Source organism: Centrocercus urophasianus, unplaced genomic scaffold (genome assembly GCF_019232065.1).
Source record: "Centrocercus urophasianus isolate 14NV4802_14NV808 unplaced genomic scaffold, USGS_Curo_1.0 seq_27, whole genome shotgun sequence".
NCBI classification, from domain to species: domain Eukaryota; kingdom Metazoa; phylum Chordata; class Aves; order Galliformes; family Phasianidae; genus Centrocercus; species Centrocercus urophasianus.
Window position 1 is genome coordinate 9084080 of NW_024884833.1, and position 21557 is coordinate 9105636.

General features: G+C 37.3%; 1 protein-coding gene across 2 annotated transcripts; it reads right to left on the reverse strand.

The window, feature by feature from the left end:
• Positions 1–64: 64 nt before the first annotated feature.
• On the reverse strand, positions 65–21249 carry CARNMT1 (carnosine N-methyltransferase 1). 2 transcript variants are annotated; one of them, XM_042826821.1, is made up of 8 exons: positions 20909–21249; positions 16672–16867; positions 15551–15714; positions 10034–10174; positions 5450–5628; positions 3759–3872; positions 2883–2986; positions 65–2617 (listed from the first exon to the last, which is right to left on the reverse strand). In XM_042826821.1, exons 1-8 carry the CDS (start codon positions 21247–21249, stop codon positions 2501–2503), a joined length of 1356 nt encoding a protein of 451 aa, XP_042682755.1. In that variant the 3' UTR covers positions 65–2500. The 2 variants fall into 2 exon arrangements, 1 of the variants encoding a protein (XP_042682755.1); XR_006170284.1 differs by having other exon boundaries at positions 2526–2617; positions 3763–3872.
• Between the last annotated feature and the right edge of the window lie 308 nt (positions 21250–21557).

The following is a 21557-nucleotide window of genomic DNA, read 5'->3' on the forward strand; positions in this document are numbered from 1 at the left end:
CCCGCGGAACCGCAGCAGAAACGCTCGGGACCTAAGCCGACGAGAAAGCACACCGCACACCATGTCGTACTGCAAACTTTAATGTCAGAGAAAAATCAAGTTCGTTACACACATTAAAAATAGCGGAAAGTTCACGCGGAGACATGAAGCTTCCAATCCCCATCGTTGTGACTGTGCTGTGTGCGCACTACCGTATAAATAAAAACACAGGAAGCTCTACATTTGTCAAACGTACTCCCTTAGACAGAAGCATTTGTGAGGCCAGCATCCGGAAGCGCACTCACAGCGTGTGCAGCGGGAGGAGCGTGGCACCGCGGTTATCCCCGGCTGAGCGATGGAGCAGCCTGGGAACGTGCAGGTAGGGCAGAGGGTTCCACACCACTGACTCACACCACCGATTCACAAGGCTGCGCTGCTTCCAGCTGTTAATGCAGCTGCTACACGTTAAAAGGAAATCCATGGGCATTTTCCAAATGAGAAATACAAGCACATCGCTATATACATGATTAAAGTCAATAAAACTTCTTCCTATAACCAGTGCTGACAATTGAACTTGTGACAACATGGGGCAGCAATGAACAAACCCAACTGAAGTTGATATCAGTGTCCAACTGGAACACAAGAATACAGTTATGTATGTGTAGGAAGCATCACATGTTGGGTACAACCACTGACTGCTAGGGTAGGAAACAGGACCAACATTCAGCTAACTCTGTCTGACTTCAAGGAACTTGGAAATCAAAACACTAATCTCATTTTATCCAAGGAAAAAACAAAGTGAAGAAACACAAAGTCCACCCAGTAACCAAAGTAAATAACACAGTAAGAGAATGAAAGTAACTGAAGATTATCTTTTTTTTTTTTTTTTTTTTTTTTTTTAAGGTGTGGAGAGGCTTTTATTTTAATCCCCTTGCAGTAGCAGTGCTTTAAAAATCTTTCTCGGACCAAGGCAGAATCTCAGCAGTTCATTAATGGAGTACAATCTTGGTGGTACAGTTCAAACGAGCATTTTATGTGAAGCTGAAAACTTCTGTAGTCCAGAACCCTTTATTCTCAGTAAAAATTCTGACCAAAAAGGGGCACAGTACTGAAACATCCACAGTCACTCTTTTTCTATACGCAGTGTTGAAATTATTTAAAAAACAATTAAAAAAAAAAAAAGAAAAAAGAAAAGAGAAGAAAGAAAAAAGAAAAAAAGAAAAACAAACCCAGGATTGTGATTTTCTTCCAGGCAACCTTTCGTTTTAGAAATGAAGGCACAAATGTCCAGCCTTAACAGGAAAAATCCCAAAGTTAATAATGGAAATATTAAAAAGATGTGATTATGAGAGTATGACATCACCCTGAAAAAGGGACCAGAAACAATCGTAAACATTTAAAAACATTATTGTCCAGTGCACCATTATGACCCTGAAAACATCCTTAATTCCTTACCACAAGGTTCTTATATTTTGAATAACGATAAAGGTGGTACTGAACCTAACCAATACATTAAGAGGACAAATGGCTACCATGATGCCTTCTCTAAGCTCGTAATTTTTTTCACTTACATAACAAGCAAAAGAAAATTCAGCTTTACTTTTACGAAGATTCGGCTAGGATTTGCAGATTAAATATCCTCCTAAGCCCCATTAGCCAGAAAAAAAAAATAAAAATGTAGGATAAGGAAGTAGTAAGCCACTAAGTAGTAAAGTGCCTATAGCTACAATGCTGACTCAGGTAAGGAAATCACTAAGTTACAGCACATTATTTACATGTATTTTTTTTTTTATTCCTCGAGAAAGAGGGATTTTTCTCTGTCACTACCTAGAAGTGGCATGGATAACTCAGTCATTAACATTGAAAAAGAGATGAGTGCAAGGTTTATCATAAGTTTCTGTTAGTTATACGTTTAACACTTTGGCTTAAGCGATAAGTAGGTGACTCAAAATCATTATGTTTTAAAGCCACGATGCATCCAGTATTTCAGTTTCAACGCTGTAAGATGATCATTTAGATCCAACCCCCTTGCTAGGTTACCACGACTCAATAAGAGATCATTCAATCATTTCATAAATTTTCAATCATTTCAGACTTCATAATTGACTAAAAATGTATTCTTAAAAATACTTCTTTAGATGTGACGCAGTAAGTACAGTACGTACCTTTGTGCATTCCTAATATCAGAAAGCAGAACAAAGGAAATCATTATAAAACCCAGAAAAACGAGGCAGCATTTGTGAAATTAGCTTGGTTCTGGCAAACAATTCTTATATCCAAGAAAACATTTTTGTTCTTAATGCATTCCAAAGCAAACATTTTATCTTCCATTTTCACTAGTTTCAGTACAAACATGTATGGCATAGTACATGTCTGGATAGCAACAGAAATATTAAGAAAATAGACACTATCTAAATCTTATTAGGAATAGGAAGGCACCGATTTGAGGTTGTGTCCAGACATCATTCAGTCCACGTTATTTTTAATTCTAGCATTCAGGCCACACTTTTTTCTGACTAACCTATTCGAAGCACTTCTCTTCTGGCTTTCTCACCACAAACAACACACATTCGTAGTAGTATTTCATCATGGAGAGTTCATTCACAGTGTAAGTTGACAGTACAGATTCTTTCTCCACCTGGAAAAGAAAGCGTAAGTTTTCAAAACATTTTCAACTTCTCTTAGTGAAAGAAACTGTTACTTAATTACAGTCCATAGATTTCAAAGCCTCACACTTTTCAAAAAAATGACAAAAGCAAATCTGTGACACAATTACACACAACCTACTCTCCTAAAACTTATTTGTCTATAAGGCTAGCTTGAACAAACTTTAAGATAAACTTTAATTAAGGAGTTTGTCCAGTCTTTACCAATGCTGCTCAGTCAAAACCACATCATCTTACCTCTATATGGAAGCCATACTGCAGTATAACATTTTTTATATCCTCATAGCTTAACTCTATTGAAAGTTCATTTGCCAAATTTTCAAAGTGGTAAAGAAGAGGACCTGGAGTGCAAACACAAAATGGAAGTGTCCATCAAAACCATTTTTAAAATGAAAACCACATACTGAAAATGTGAAGAATGCTAACATCCAGACCCACTAAGCTGGAACACATTGTCATCACTGAAAATACAGTTCTCAGAATGAGTCAGAATTCTGCACAAAATCACAATAGTTTAACTGCTTATGCAAGAATGAAGTCTCATTTCCCATCAAATCATGCTGTACGTTAAACTTTCATCCATGCTATCAGTCTAGTATCATTGCTGTGTGTACAGAATAGAACGCAGGACAAACCATGGTCTACTCAAAACCTATGCTCACATTCTGCGACTGGTAAGCTTCTCCTGTACAAAATGTTTAATGACACAGTTTTCTCTGCCAGTCCCATAGGAGACTTAAAGCCTTTTCTTGTGATAAGGATATCCATAAATCTCATTTCCAAAACTTATACTTTGGAGCTTTAATTAACAGCAAGAATACAGCACACTACAATTGTCAAATAACAGAAGTGTGACATGTTTAAAAAACCTAGCACTGGGAAGACACACTTCAACATTTCACATCACATGGTGATATAACCCGACTGTAACAAATATTTGAGCAAATGCTGAACACAAAATTCTAAAGTCATGGGTGTTGTTATCTCCACACAGTCTTCAGTACAGATGCCTTCACCCCCACACTACTGTATTATAGTACTGTATACTACAGATGCCTGTTATGTGAGCAAAGGAAAGTCAGGGATTGCGAGAAGGAAGTTGGTCACACTTGCCTACATTTATCCATATGCCTCCAGGCTTCAGTATTTTCCATATAGTATCAATATAATCAATAACATTATGTGCTGTATCAATGAAAAAGCAAGTTGCTATGCAGTCCCAAGTATCTGTGCAAGAACAATAAATTGTACAGATTAATTCAAATTTTCTTTTCCCCTGTAAAAGTTCATCATTTAACACCAGTATTTGTTTATACACTCAGTACTTCCTTTAACTAACAGTAATAATTGAACACTTCATTTAGTTTAAAAGTAAACAGTCATTTACAAGAAACTAACATTTTGCTTTATGTTAAAGAGATTTAAGTTTGGATTTCTGTAGTCTACATACAAGCTCTAAAGTATTATACATATGTGTTTGGTTTTTATAATTCATTCTATACAGTAAAATAACAACAGTATAACAAATGAGACCATTTGACATAAATGAAGGTCCAACCATACCATTACCCACCAGTCGTAGAAGTTCATTATAAAACTATTAGAAATACAAATGTAAAAGTATCCAGTGATTTGGGGCCTCTCTGGACACATTAATATGTAGAAGAATACAATGCTCTACACTGAAGTGGATGCACAAATCACATAGCTCTAGAGTATAGCTCAGAGTAACTGAAAATTCCTCCAATAAATAACAAGTATAATCTTCCCAGGACTACCGTTTAAAGCATGAATCTCCCTGTTTGTCTCTAAACATGTATCCCTGAAATTGTAAAAATTTAAGCTTCTGAAATAAAAAAGTAGAAGTCTCAATTTATCTCCAGCGCTGGATACTCTTAAGATAACATTCTCAGAAAAGCATACAACTGTAAGGAAGCCAACCACACAAAAATAACTGGAAGACTAGCTGCACAAAAAAAAAAAAAAAAGTTCATGAAAAATATTTAATTATGGTGAAGAACTGCTATGAAAATAAAAGGGTGGGAGCTGTAACAAAAAATAGGCATTCCACGCAAAATCAAATACTGTGTGAGGATAAAATACTGACTTCTATATAAGCTTACTTTTTATTAATTTATCAAGCTCTATTAGATTCTGAAGAGTTAAGGTGTTAGACTACGTATAAAAGTGAAATATGTGCTGCCTTTGATCAAGTCTTGTGCATGTAACTGGTGGAGTAGGTGACAAATATGGTCATCTGCAGCTTAATTCAATTTACTCATAATAGACTACTTTGGTCACAAAGAAAACAGCACAACTAACCTAGCATCACAAATGAAAATAGTGCTATCCGTACTGGCAGAAGTCTCAGTCCTTGTTATTTATCACCTGCACAGAGTACCTCTGAAATACTCATGACTGACCAATAAGCACACATACATCTGCTTTAATAACAGGAAATAAATCAGTAAGAAATACAAATTTGTATTTTTTGCACCAAATAAGAAAATTGACTTTTTCTATTGTTGTTCATAACATCGTTTTTTTCCATCAGGTTAACTTCTCCCTACTTTTTCCGTGTTGACTTATTCCAAAAGACTGTAACAAATATTCATTAGGAAAGGACGCATCTATTTTTTCTTCTTAATAACCAAAATGAAAAGTTGACTTAGAAAAATCTTACTACAGCTAGTACATTTTTGCTTAATGCGCATAGATATTAGCTCTATTCTGTTTATATATATATTACAATCATAACAAATACTCTGAACTATGCGGATGATCTAAATGATGCTTTTACTCACTGCACTCAGAGTAAATTTCTTGAAAATCCCCTGCCGTCATAGAGAAGTTTGAACCAGAAGGAAGACTGTGAGGATCAACATCAGGGAAATAAATTGGACGTATCTGATCTGCAGATCTTCTATTATTGCTAAACTGATGAATCCAGGGATAAAGCTTACATGAGTTAACTTCAGAACATCTACAAAATACGGAAATTGGAACAATTTAGTTTCAACTAATTGCTAACATATTATCTAGAAATGTATGAGTCAAACTTCAAACATGCATTTATTTTTTTTTTGTCAGTGAAGTTCATGCTAAAGTCATTATTGGTTTTAGGACTTATCTAACTCAAAACAATTCAGACTGCCCAAAAATTTATGAGCTGATCAAAATAGCAAATTCACTCTGACACGTCAACTGGAACCACACTATAACTGCCTTTCCTTCATTTCATTTTCTCTTTTTTTCCTTTTTACAATTATTCCCGATTTCTCCATTGACAATGAATAGAATTCCTTGCACAGAATTACTGAAATCTGTGATTCAATATCCATAGTAAAGATAAGCTTTTTGCATCAATATTTTTTTCTATTTATAAAAATAATTCTCTTACTTCCATACTTCTTTTCAACTTTCTTGGCCTCATCTGTTGTCATCCAAGGCTTTTCTGCTTCTGAACATAATTGTAAGGGTTTTGAAGCTCAACAACATAAAAGCATTTTTCAGATGCTAACTGAAATGATGCATTTAAATTTAAAAAAAAAAACAAAAAAACAATTTTGCAAGCTGTAATGCTTTTGTGCTATCATTTTAAGCTAGCAACATCCAGAATATTCAAATTATGTCAAGTATGAGCATACACTAAGTATGTCATGGTAAAACAGAACTTGTGCAATGACATGACCAATCAGAAGAACACTTATTTTAAAAACTGATAAAAACAACAAGAAAATATGAAGAAAGCCTTTTTCCACAGTCCTGCAAAATCAATATTTAATTAAAAAATGAAGCAGTTTTCATCCCCTGAGCAAAGGTGAAGTTTACACCGAAGCCCAATTACTAAGCACATGTTACACATGCATCACTAAATTCAGGTAACAGAGGACACATATATCCAACAGAATACACAGAAAACACTGTGAACTGCAAGCAGTCCACCAGGTTCACTCTTCACAGGTAGATAAAAAAAAAAAATCTGTGACAGAGTCTTAGAATCAACAATTTTTACCTTCACTGTGTTATATTTGTATTTGATCAGTAAAAACAAAACAAAAAAACCCTGCAGTACTGCTGTTGCATGAGCAGCAGTATACCGAGAACATTAACTGTTATTTATATATCCATTATGTATGGAGACAATCAGATACACGCAATCAGCCAAAGAAAACAATTAGGCAAAAAAAAAACAAAACAAAACAACAAACCTGTAGCCAGAGGGGCATCATTTTCTTAAAACAAAACATTTCTAAATCTGCCAACAAAAGTTTTGTGGTAACTATTTCTCAAGTGCTCACAGTCAATTTGTATTATACTAAGAATATTTTGTGTAAGAATGAAATTTTTAAAAAAAAAGCAAGGAAAAGAAAAAATCTGAGTAGATGAGAAAGAGATTTTTTTCTGAGCTGTAAGAGAGGACACACATCTCAGTATTTTTTTTCCAGCACAAATTATATGCAGACAAAACAGTTTCAGTGGGAACTACTAATTTAGTATAAAAGACTAATTCCCATGTCCACAGTTCCACTTGAAAAATCTTTTTACCTCAAAAAAAAACCCACAAAAACAAACAAACAAACAAAAGCAAACAAGCAAAGAAACTACTGCAGACCTTCACATTTCCCTCTTTCTGACAAAGCACATTAGATAAAGATTTTATCTTCAATTAAAACTGCGACACATTTCATTTCTTTCCAAGTAAGGGCAGAACATTTACTATACAACAGTCTGTCTGAAAGGCTTGCACTGTGAAAGATGGTGAGGTAAAATCTTACTTTTGCCCACTGGTTTAGAAATAAAATACTTAACTACTTTCATCCTAATTCACGGACATGCAATAAGGAGAGTTCAGCAGCTTTCACAAAGCGTCAAGATTTATCTACGAAGATATTTTTTCATGAGGCCAATTAGCCAATTTTTACTTAGTGTGAACTCCACTTCCACTTAAAAGCTTTTCTTAAAGCACTCTGTTGTCATTTGGGTGCAAAATTTTGTATTTCTTCACCTGAACTTTTGGTATGCCTTTCAGAGGCAATAAAACAGGTTATGCTTTTTACAGTTTTTGTTCTTAATAAAAACCAAAAGGAGTCTATTCATCACCTATGATCACCTCTGTCATCTGTTACAGACTGAACTCATCTAAATGCAACCGAGAGAAACCAGCAGTAAAAGACTTAAAAGAAAAAGCAGAATCAAGCGGGAGTGTTCGAGCCGTTGGAATTCAACTTCTCCAGAACAAGTGTATTTTCAGCTTCCCAACAATACATTTTAAATTTATGCTTTACTTCTAATAGTTACAAGTGAACACTGTTAGGCCTTGATGCATTTTCTAAATATAATATATTAAACTTCATTCACGGTGGAAAAAAAGTTGTAATTTAAAAGAATAAAGTTTTTTACATGCATTAAAATCAGCAGGTATCTCTGCAGATAAAAGACTTTAGTCACTTTTAGAATAGGCCCACTGTAGAAGTAGACTTGGTACTCAAGACAGTACCTTATATTCCTAAAAATAAACTAAGGTCAGGTAGGGGCAGAAGGCAGATTGAATCTGTAAGCACACGCCATCAAAATCCTTGTAATTTTATCAAATGAAAACCAGAAATGAATTAAAATCAGAGTCAAAGATTAGCTTGCAAAATTTTTGAACTCCTTTTTTTCTTTTCAATTGTACTAAACTGCTATGTTCTGTTCATTCTGATCATTGCCTTTTTTTCCAAGGAAGGTAAACATAAATTTCTAAAGGCTTGCTAGGAACAGACACCTAACACTAAAACCAAAATTCTCAAAATTCCATAACATTTTCCTAACACATAACCCAAGACAAGATCAGATCTGGCAGAAAGGAATCAGCTGAAATGACTGGAATTCATTTAGAGTAGCAGTTACCAGTATCCTCTTCCCTGCAAGTAACAAAACCTGAAGCTGGTAACTCTCCCAGAAACAAAGACACTCAATTTGACTGTGTAAGATCTAACACAGTTAGGAAATCCAACACACACGTGGTGCCTTTTTGCAAAATATATTTTCTATAAATAGAAAACAACAGGCAGGTGTTAAAAGATCCCGTATTTAAGGAAGGTGAAAAACACACCGCAGGTTTGAACCAATATGACCGCTGAACGATGTTCCCCAAAATGGGAAATTGATACTTTTACGCTACTTTGTATTGATTCAAAAATTCCAAAGACCTAAGAAACAGAAAGGTTATATAGTTAGGGAGGAGGAGAAGGTGACAACTTCTTAGTAGCTGCAAGGTATTACATTAGCTCAACCGTAAGACACAACTTCAGCATCAGATGACAGTCATTTGAGAATCATGTAAAAAAAGACTAAATATATGTCTACCAACTTCTTATTTTCATTACATTTACCACTACTGTTTTAACCAGACATGCAACAGCCATAAAGAAAGAGCACTTTCAACCCTTTTACTCTGAAAGATAAGCCAAAGCAAATTTAAGACCAGCACACTCCACTGTGGACAATCACTGTTGCTAATAAGGGCTCAAATATGTCAGAATGCTACAAAATACAAGTCCATAATTCATGTGTTTTAACCAAAGACAGATAACTGATTTTTCATTCTGAAGTTAAGTGGGAATCAGTCTTTGAACAGTACAAAATCACCATGAAAACAACAAAACCCAAATCTCTGTCATATACCCAATCTTTCCACCCTAATCCTTACAGGAACAGTTAGTTATATTTGGTGCCTTCTTCTCTCTCTAAAAAGTTTGTCATGAGATCAGCAATTTCCATTGTGTGTGGAAGAAATACAAAAATTTCATTTTAAATTCAGCCTATACAGTGAAATCAGTTACAGTCAAATTTACAACCTTAGTGCAACTGAAGAACTATTAACTATAACATTTTAGATGTTACCTCGTGACAAATTTGCTTAAGAAGTGGATCAGTGTATTCTTTTCCATTTAAAAACTGTGCCTAAGATTTTGGTCTGGAATCTAACACTGTTACCACCACCATCAAATACCATGCATGTAATTAATTAGTCCATATTTGATGACTCATGAAATAGGTGCGTACCTTTTTTTTTTCCTCCAGAAAATGATGTAAAATAAAAACAGTAGTACTTACACCAGGTTACATAGGGAGTCTGCGATAGAATCTAGGCACTTTAAGTTTCACAGCTTAAAACCCATGCTTCCTGCTGTATTCTTAATGACTTAACCCATATCCCTCAGATATAAGCTTCTCCCAATTATCCCAATCGTTATTTGCATGAAAACATTCTAACAAATGGTTATCTGTGTCCTGTGTTATGACTTACAAATCTGTGTTATTTATTCAATTTTTTTTATTAATAACTTCACCTCCCCTGTACCTGCAGGTTTTGATCAGGAAGTAAAACGTAAGCTATGTACCTGTTGAGTACAAAGTTAGAAGAAAAGAGCATAAAGAGGCTCCATTCATTTCCTTGGCAAGCATAACCGAGCATAGCTATTTCCCACGCCAATCTACCTAGCCCAGCACCAGGTACCAGGATATTAACTTTGGAGAAATCCCTGCAACAGAACAAAAATAATAGTTAAATGTTTATCTGATACCTCTTAACAAAGCTTACAGAGGTCCAGCCAAACAATCTTTTTCCCATATACTTGGATGTTATAAATATTTCTCATATGACTTTACTTTTTAAAGGCAAATGGAGCCAGTTCAGGTCAGATCATTTAACCATATAGTTAAAATAATTCATAGAAAATGATTAACAAGAACATAAGAAACCCTTATTGAGAACACAGTGCACAACTACAAAACAAAATATTTCTTCTGAAAACTTCTACAGTAATCAAAATGATTTCTTAAGCAAATTTCACAGGAAGAAAGCATATGATTACATTTCACCATTTTTGTTATGATGACCACTGATAATTACTACATTTTCTAAAAATCTTGCTTACACTGCATGGAAAATTAAACAAGCATTTTGGGATCAGAAACACAAAGCAAATCAAACTTCCATGAGCCAATGAGCAATTCAGACTGTAAAAACTTTACAGCAGTTACCCTTTCACAAACTGTGGGTGTTAAATATGCCTATTCAGTGACATACAATTCCCTAAACCAAAGCACAGCACAGCTCTCACCTTTTCACTTGCCAAAACTAGACATCAGTACAAGAACATAAGAATACAACCAGCACTACTAGCTACTGAGAAATTTGCAACAACTTCTCTTGTATTCCAAGACCAGCAACTAAGAAATAGAACTGCTCTTTCAGGCAACAAGGCAAGATACATATATACATACATTTTAACTGGTATACCTCATCACAATGCAACCAAACCTGCATTTCTGAAAGAAAAATACTCCCACACAAAACAAAATAGGTACATCATTAAAAAAAAATAATTTTCCTGTTTCTAGACCTCAAAGACTTTGTAATTTCATATATCAAGAATGTTAGTCCATCCTCTCATTGCATATCACCTTCAAAGGCAAACAAGTCATACACACAATAAAATGAAGAAAGCCACACTAAGCATTTTCAAGTATACAATGAAAGAAAGCAAAATACAAAACCTATGACTACTTAAAAATTCAGACTGCCGCAACAGATTCAATAGAGCCACTAAGCTGCTGCATAATCATGAAGCTGAGCCTGGGAGATAGGTAAATTCTAAAAAACAGTGCACCTCTAGAAGTTTACTACCCAAGAAGAAAGTATTATCTTTTCTAATGGCCACACAAACTGACAGAGCAATTTTAACTGCGCCTTTTGGTTGGTAGCTTAATTATGTTAATTACTGAAACCTCCCATCTAGAAAATCAAAGTCATTTTCATTCATTTATACTTACAGCTATTTTGTATTCTGATTAATAAGTAACAGGATGTCATGAATTTGTAATTACTTAAGATCTGCTAAGCAAAAGCTTCCCTTGCCTCTTCTACAGGGAAAAACAGAAGTAAGCTAGCCAGGAAGTCTTCCTTAAAAAACAGGGAGATGAATTCAAGGATGAACTACTTGCTCAAGACAAAACTTTTGAAAATAGAAACTCAAATTAAAGATTATTGAGTCAGAGGATTCTCATTCCAGAAGGTTATTTCTAGTGGTGTATCTGTTCACTATTGCTTGAGATGTACTTCTACCTTACCTATGTCTTCAGTTCCTTACAGTTCACCATTATCTATAAAATATTTAGATCATGTGGACACTTTCACAGTAAAAGAGAAGAATGAAACAAAAAAGGCATTTTTCTTAAAAATAACCTAACAACAAGGAGTTAGTTATAAAGGTTTAATTTCAGTTTACAGTTTGCACCTGTATTCACCCTAGAACAAGATAAAGCCTCCAACAGACAAATTACATCTTTAAATTGCTTGAAATTGGCTTCTACTTTTTTTTTTTTTAAAAAAACACAATACACAATAACAAAACACAATAACAGTACTTGATAGAGCAAATTTTGACTTACAAAACACTGCTTATCAACATAGTCAACAGTATTAAATATGCATTTTCATCAGCAATGAACAGAAGCGTGCATGCCACACTTGTGAATATCTGCATGGCCATTCAGAATGTGACTCATCTGTCATGACACTGTCACTGCTGTTGAAACACACCACCTCACTGTGCTTACATCCAGTTTAGTCTCCATAAACATCCAGCAAGTGTCAATGCATTCACTGGGTGCCATTTTTTTATGCACGGAGGAATGCAATGACACGCGTTTGTTTTATACACACTTCTGTTGCTGTTTTGTCTGACTTCCCCTCTGCTGCCATCTGTCCTGACAGTATCTTGAAAATAATTTGCTGAACTAAACGATATATTTAAATTTTCAGTTAAAGCTGGTTAAAAAGTCCAAATTAATGAGCAGAAGCTTACATATACACCAAGTCTTACAATTGTTAACCATGGAATAACATTAACTAATTTGAAGGTTAACCATTTCCTTGTTTTTTTTTTGAACAAGAAATTCAATCTTCGTGTCCTTAGAGGTAACAAAAAGAACAGAGAAGATAAAAGGAGTATACTCAGATTTTCAACTTTAAGCTTCTCCTTAAAAAAAAAAACAACAACAACAAAAAAACTTTAAACCTTACTCCATCAAGAAATAAAAATATATGTTTTACTGTTTTCTCCTACAGAAAACAACAATCGTGGCTCTTTCAGGTCCACGAAATTCAGAAAGCTTCATCAAAAGGAGAACAATTATGTAAGCTGAATCAAAATTACAAAATTCAGTTATCAGCACAGGAAACCTACCATTTCTTCAGTAAGGTCTTTAATATAACTTCACTTTAAACTGCTTTGCTGATCCTACTAACATTTTCTGTGCTAAATAAACAAGAAATTATTCCTTAGGAGGAGAAATACGCAGAAAAAATGCTTGCTTTTTTAAAGTTTTACATGACAGTCTTGTCAGGAGACTGGACTGAAATACGAGATAACAGTGGCTCTTACACAAAACACCTGTTCAAATTTACAGCTAATTTCAATCACTATTTGCATCTCTTCTGCATTCCAGAACAGCAAGCGTGAAAATACTTCATTACTTCCTTTTCTTTTCTTCATATATCAGCAGAACTTGAGAGGGTCACTCTTGTAAATAATAGCCACAATACAACACCAGCGTGCATGGAACAAAACATACTTGGGTTGTTTTTAAAAAGTGTATTCCTTTTTCAGATGATTTCAGTGCAAGTAATCAATACAAGTGACCTTTACCGGAAATTGAATGTGCAATTTTGTTGAAGTTACTAAAAAATAAAGTATGGCCTGTACTGACAACACTTGAACTTCTTTATCTTTTTCAGTGCAAAACACATTGATGCAAAGCTGCCTTCCTTACCAAGCACCAACAGTGCACTTTTTCCTCTAGTAACTGAATTTAACCTCAGGACACTTCAGCACACTCCATCGTAAAAAGGAACTGCAAGTGCAAAGAAATGCAGAGCTGCACATTGAGGTTCCACGTACGGGTTCTCTTCCCACATGAACACTCACAGCCAGTGTTTTCAGAAGCAAACACACAATGCATCCAGCCTAAACACAATAAGTATAATTGCATCATGGTCAGTTCAGGCTCCATTCATCTCTTTAAACTGAAATTGCTCTCCACCGAAAGTTTAAAAAATGAGCTAGACTTTCCAGCCAACCTGCACTGCAGTGTAAGTTACCTTTTGCCAATGTTGAGATTACAAGCCATGTAACACAGGAAAAAATAGCTAATTTTGCTACCCTACTTCTTGCCTCAAAGAATATAGCAGCTTAGGACAGCCTGTGGTCACTGGGAAATGGACAATTAATAGTTTACCTAAGTACTACCACCGCTCCATGAGTCACCAAAATTAAACTTTTAAAATAGATATGTACATAATAAAATTTCTTAAATACAATATACTTCAAACTCAGTCTTGTAATAGACATGTTTAATCTATACAGTGACATTTCAATACTCCTGCACACTAAAATACTCCGGGATTCAGAGTTATCACAACAAAGACAGAAGCACTGTCATACTAGTTATGTCCAACAACAACTGCCACCACCACAATTCCTACTTCTTCGACAAAAAGCATTCAACTTCAGATTTATCATTAGTAATGTGGTTTCCTATTATCAACTTGACTTTATGTCAAGTAGGTACAAGATAAAACTTTCCAACTGCAATCTCTAAAACTTGATAAGACAGCGACCTCTACTTCTTCCTTTTACCTGCAGCATACACTTTGAGAAACTGATAACTTGCAAAGCTAACACACAGAAAAAAAGTGACCTGCAATTCTGAAGATCAGAATAATTACTTTCAGAACTATGACTATGCCTACAGAGATGCTCTAGAGGCACATAAGGTAACTTCTAATATTTAATTCATATGTAAAATACTATTAACGCCAAAGGCATATTACAACAAGTTCACCTCATATAAACAATATGCACTGGTTCATCTACATTGAGATGAATTAGCCCAAAGCAAAAGAGAAACCAAGCAATCTGCCTGAAACTGTCATTTTACCATACAAGATTCTGCTCCACATTCTGCTGGCACTCAGTGAAAAATGAAAAACGGCCAGTGAAAAGTATACACAAATTGGAATAAGTGCATTATTAGCAATCACTCAGAAAGAGGATAATCCACAGTAACATCCATCTGTAATAAAGCTAAGTTCTGGCCAGTTTTATGAATACCGAGTTCACATATTTTCCAAATAAGAGCATGAAGCATAAACTGAAATGTACTTTCTGCTGTGTCTACATGGCACAATCATTAACTACATAATTCCTACAACAGTAACTTCTTCCTGGATTCCAACAGCATACTTTTAGTTACCTAAAAGAATCAACTCATGCTAACTACTGTTTTTGTGTTTTTTTAACAAGTCAGTGCAGTAACAAAGCTACCACACATGTGAAGCAATTTTTAGTAATACAAGCCTTGTAACATGTCTGAAACTAACAGCAGAAACAAATATTTGTAATAAAATAGTGGGGGTTACTAGTCTACTTCCTTTCTCCTGCCAATATTAAAGGAAATATTAATGCCTGAAGCTGTCACAAGGTTTTTTTAAATTTTTTTTAAATTTGTTATTTTTATCTGCAGCATACACACTCCAAAAACCTTCTAACTTGCAAACATTAAGTCACTGAGCACACCTGAGAGAATTTAAATGGTCTCCCCAGGCCTATTATTTCAAAAGTTAAAAGAAATCCTGTTGTATCAACTTGAAAAAAAAATCCTGGCTTACTATTCAACAAGTTTGAGATTGTGTTTTTTTTCCAATACATTCTATTAAAACTCTTGATTAATTCCATATCCACATCAATTTTAGTACTTTTAAATCTAAGCTTTTCATTAATCCATAAAAAACTTTGTTAGACTTGTGCAACATCATGTGCCCACACAACAGGTAAGACTTAAAACACCATTACCATCTTTCTTTTGGAAAGTTCTTTACAATTTCACTAATTATTGGCTGGTAGCAGGAATCTCGTTCAGGTTTCCCCTCTTCACTCCAGTCTCTGACAAATTGCTTCAAAGTAGATTTTAATTTATCCATGTCAAACGTTGAAGCGGGTGTAATCTTCCCTCCTCCCTAAATAAAGTGAGGAAAAAAATTGTTAATAAAAAACACACAGGTATTTTCACTCTTCAATAACAAAATGTAAATCATAAACAGACAAATAACATGCTATAATGCCTGCTGAGAGTTTCAGCCAGCACATGATTTTCACTTCTGAAACTAGGGCTTACATCCAGCCCAAAAAACTAACACGAGTTTGGTGGTCTCAGTTCAGCACCGAGGAGACCAGGTTTCATGTCCCAAAAGCACTATGTAGTATGACAAAACAGAGCTCAACTTTTAGTCCTTATGCAAGAAAGGACCACGGCTTCACTAGTGCAGAGAGTGAACTGTTTACCCTGAGAAGATGACCCCTTTAGGTACTAATGAGGCAGCGCTGAGAAGCTCACGCTAGCACTGCCTATTACTGTACCTCAGCTGCAGATATCAAAAACGACTTCAGTTTCCATCTCTGCCACACTTTTAATCTTGAATGTATTTTTTTTTAATATAGATGTCACAGCAAAAAAGCAGATCAACAGTGAAAAAGCTCTGCAGATGATAACAGTCAGAACATTTGGCCAAACTAAAACTGTAACTGATTCAGGACGCCACAAAATAAAAATCCTACAGAAAGACAGACAGTGCAATTTGAGCTGTATACAGTTAACTGAAATATTAACTACCACTCTGGACCCAAACAGTTTTCTGTTTAATTGTTTTGTTTTTAAAAACAAGTAATTACTGTAATTTGCCAGGTTCACAATTAGCTTTCACTAAAGCAACTACAAAGACTAACATTGTTTAATTGCCAGCTGTACAAGATGTGAAGATGAAAATGAGAAAAACAAGCAAGCAAGAAATTGTAGAGGAGAAAAAAAGAGCAAAAGCAAAGTAAGCCAGACTCCTAAAGGCATTAAACACATATAGAAAAATCCCAAAGTGTACAAAATTTGATTCTGGAGTATGAAAAAGTCAGCTTAAACATACGTCTTCTCCATATTCTTTGTTTTCAAACATATGAACGCAGTCATTCACAATGGTCTGCAGTATTTCTTGATTATGATCAATGCACTTCCGAATCTTGTCAAGGTGAGGAAGGAATTGAGGAAGAAGACTCTGTTGATTAGCTGGAAGAGATTTAAACTGCCTCTCTGTTCTGTTCACACGTTCATGCATGTTCGTTCTAGAAAGGAAGAAAATTAACACAATTAGATACTTAGCAGCAACAACTGCACTAAATACAAGCAATTCCCTCTAGGCTACATCACTCAGAATTATTAATGTCTTTAAATTAAAAAAGACTGTTCAGACATTGTAAGCACTTACAAGAAAAAAGAAACTTTTAGGTAAAAATTGTTAGTTATTTAGCACTTCCACAAAATGGAATAAATGATCAGCATATGAACTCATAAAAAATAGCCAGACTGCTTCTCAAAGCCAATTTACATTGAATGAAGCGACCAAATGCTGTAGTAGCTTTTGTCATAAAAAGGACATGGAATAAGAATAGAGATCCTTAAAATCAATTGCTTCTGAAGGAACCATAACAGCAAAGGCAGCTAGAAAACAATGGAGTTCAGGCGCTCCAGCTGGGATACTGAACTACTTCATTTCAACAGCGTATTTAATCAAGTATGAATACTGCACATTTGATAATGTAATTGACCAATCTACCGTAACTCCTCCCTTTACCAAAAATAACAGTTCCACAAGAAAGGTTATCTGACTGCCAAGAGACAAAGGGTCTTTTTTTTTTAATTCTTTTCCTCACACAAACAGTTCCATCACCTTTTGACAAAGCCTGCCAGAACACTGACTTGACTTGCTAACTCCGAGCAGAGCCCTTTAAAACAGTTCTGTTTGGTTTGTCCATTTAGCAAGTGAAGCCAACTAAGCACAGTCATAGCAACTACAGAAGGTAAGGGTTGTGATGCCAGGGCAAGGGATATCTCCCGTTTAGATACAAGCAAATCATTTCCTCATATGAAGCCATACTGCAATTTCTCAAACTTGGTACCTTAGTACTAAGTATCTTAGTACCTTAGATGGTGGTTTATTTCTGACTAAAAGTTTTAGCAATTGCTTCCATATGCACTATCAAGGCTTTCATTCTCTTGCTGCCCAGCCAGCCAGGCTGGGGGCACGCAGTCAGGGCAGCAGACCCAAACTGTCCAAAAGGCTACGTTGTACTGGATGACATTGTGCTCAGCAGTAAAAGCTGAGGAAAGGAAGACAAAGAGGAGATATTCACAATTACAGTGCATGCCTTCACCAGCAACCATCATTTGTGATCAGTCATTGCCTTCCTGGAAATGGCTACATATCTGTCTAGTCACAAGAAGTCACAAATGAATTATCTGTTTAGCTCCATATGCTTGTGCACTTTCTGCTCTACTTGTTAAACTTTATCCCACGAGTTTTCACACTTTTACCTTTCCCACCATCTTCCTCATTGCACCATCGAGAGTGAGCAAGTAGCTCTGCCAGCCTCAGCTGTCTGCAGCTGGTACAGCTGCTGTAATTCTAGTTGCAGCCTCAGTCTGGAAATCTAACCTGTTAAAATCTCCAGTGTTACATCCATACCATCAAAAAGGGCACTGTAATATATACACTGAGTTTGTCTGATATTTAAGAAGAATGAAGCATTAAAGAACGGTACAACAAAAACCCTGATCCTCTGTAGCATGAGGTGTCCAAACTTTTGGCTTGCTTGGAACACACTGTGTGAAAAGGAATTGTCTTGGGCTACATACAAAAAATTACTGTAAAGTTAAAGCATATGTAACAATTTTTACTTAAAAAAAAAAAAAGAAAGAAAGAAAAAGAGCAACAAAGACATAAAAGCTAGTAAGATATTTGACCTTGTTTCTGGGAAACTAATACACTAGTCTGGCTCAGTGGTGTTGTGATTCAACCTGGCAGATGGCTAAGTACCACACAGTTGTTCATTTCCCAATGGAATAGAGAATAAAAAAAAAAAAAAAAAAAAAAATCAACAAAAAACAACAAAGTAGAACTTGTGGGTTGAGATAAAACTATTTACTAAGATAGAGAAAAGGAAAATAGTTATGATTTTATATATACACACACACACAGATAAATGTCACAGAACTAATGTCCGACAAGCAATTACTCACCACCTCCCAACTCATGCCCAGATAGTACCCCCAAGCAGCAGGTGTACTCCCACCCTCTTTCAAAACTCCTTCCCCTTGATGACATATGGCACAGAATGCCCTTTGGCCAGTTCAAGTCAGCTGTCCTAATTCTATTCCCTGGTGAGAATGGCCTGAGCATTTACTAAGGTGCTTAGCAGGCAGCCATCAACACCTGTGTGTTACCAATATGGTTTTTCTCCTAGAATCAAAAGACAGCTTCATACCAGGCATTCTGAAGAAGGCAACTCCATCCCAACTGAAATTAGGACAGATGGAGGTAGCTGCAATGCTCAGTGAGCTCTCAAGGTGCTCATCAGAGACTTTTGATGAAATTTTACTCTTCCCATGCTTCACCCTTGAAAATAATTGTTTGCAAATAAAGGTACCACCACAAGCAGTAATATAAATAAGGCATGATTGTGAAGCGATGGATATCTTTGGTAAGAGAGGGCTTGTAAAAGTGTGGCAGAGAGACACAATCACATTTTTACTTGAGTTGAAAGTCTGATTGTAATTCTATGCAATCCATTCGAAAATTCTCTGGTAATGTGTTTACGTCAACTGAAAGCTGAGTAATAAATACACAAGTAAATTAGTGATGGCATGTGGTGGGCTTGTGAGATGCTAGCATTCCACTGCTCTCCCCTCCAGATTGTTCCACTGCCACCTATGCAATCTGTGCTCAAGTTATGTGCACATGAGCATCACTATAAATCGCACAGTAATGTTAAAAAATTTATCATCTTTTGAGACTCCATTACTATCCATCCATGGCTGCATGTGGCCCATGGGTTGCACGTGCCTACTCTATAGACACCACTGCTTAGCTCAGTATCAACATTTTCAAAGTTGTGCCAGTAAAGTCCTTTGAATCGTAATTCTATACCCTTTTGAAGGTGATTTGCAACCTTTTCGATAAACGAAAATTCAATGAAATCAAAATTAGAAAAATATGAAGTTGTGTCTATCTCCAACCTTAGATCTGGAATGATCTGAAAATGTATTGCCGCCATGTTCATACAGGTGTTTCCCATTAACACTTTAAATTACTAATACATTAACTCCACTTAAACTTCATTACTGTGAAGCAGAAGTAATTTTCTTCGATTACTATACTAGAAATTTAAGTCACGTCCACTCATTACCTGTTTACTGAAATTGAAGGATTCAAAAACAACCCAGGAACACAAATGAGTGTGAAGTTGACAGGGACGTTTCTACTTTCTCAGGCCAGAAGATACCACTAAACTACCGATATGACAGTTATTTATTACATCAACAGGCAGTCCTTGACATGGCCAAAGTGAATTACAGAATTCTGTTTAAAGGAAACATCAGAGGGTCATGTAGTACAACCTCCTGCTCAAACAGTACTTCTAATAAAATACAACAAAAATATCCAAGACAGAAAAACAAGAAACAGAAAGTTTAGGCGTCACAGGAAAAAAAAAATCACATTCACAAACAGGGTACGCTTGTTTTACGCTGAGAGAAAAGGTTCTGTGCATAATAATGAGTGAGCAGAAGTATAAAATAGGTAGTGTTAATTAAGTACATCCCAAATGCACCTCCCAAGCCTACAGGAACAAGAGACAGCTTACCGAAATACCCTCGGCTGGGCATTTTCAGCCAGCCCCCTTTCACCACTGGACTTGCTGCCCTTTCAATCGATTAATTCAATTCCTTTCTTCCCCCTCTATTTACTTTTTTCCTAAAGAGGCACCGCACCGTCAACAAATTCCTACAGACCCAAAACTACCACAAACGGCTTCCGCCAGGCCTATTAACAGCTCATCCGAATACGGTAACCAAAGCACCCTCCTCACTTCCCGGCTGGTAGGTGCCAGTACCGTTTCCGATACTCCACCAGGCTCAGAAAGCTTTCTATCTTCGCAAAGCGCCCTTTACCACCACTGCACTGATTTCCACCGACCCCGACAGAGCGGTGCGCGTCTGTCCGCGAAGCGGCGCTGCCGCGGCGGCTGCCGAGGGCAGAGCTCGGCGGGCGCCCTGCATCACGGCGCGGTCACACGGAGCCAGGGGCTCCGAAAGCGGCCAGCGGTTACCCGTAGTATCGGAAGGCGTTGGTGATTCTCCGGAAATGCTCCCTCTCCATCCGTTCCTCCTCCGCCTCCTCCTCCACCCTGGCCGCCGCCGCCACCGGCGCCCTCGACTCCTGCGGCTGCCGCCTCCGCCGCTCGCCGCTCCGCCAGGCCTCCCGCTCCCCCTCCGGATCGCCGCCCCCGCCGCTTTCCGCCGGCCATGGGAGCCGCTCCCGGTCCCGCTCCTCCTCGCGGCCCCGCCGCAGCCCCCTGCGCATAGCCTTGGCCGGCGGATCTCTGTCCCCGCGGGGCGGTGGCGGCAGCGCCGGCTGCGCCTCAAGGGACACCGCGCACGCGGCCGACATCCCCCTGCCGGCAGCCGCCGCCGACGGTCGCGCACGCTCAGTCGGCCGCTTCCGGGGAGGGCGGGCGCAGCCGCGAGCAGGCCTCGCCGAAGAGGCGTACCGACGGGCGGGAGAGGAGAGGGGCGGGGCGGGGCGGGGCGGGCGCAGGCGCACACACGCGGTGTGTGTCGCGGCACCTTGCTTCCATCCTCGGAGCTGGGTGGCAGCGCTGCCGGGTGCGCGCACTCTCCTGTCGCGTCCGCACGGGGGCGTGAGGCTTCGGCTGTCGGCGGAGGCCGGCGTCCTTCCGAGCCGTTCGCGCGGCGCTT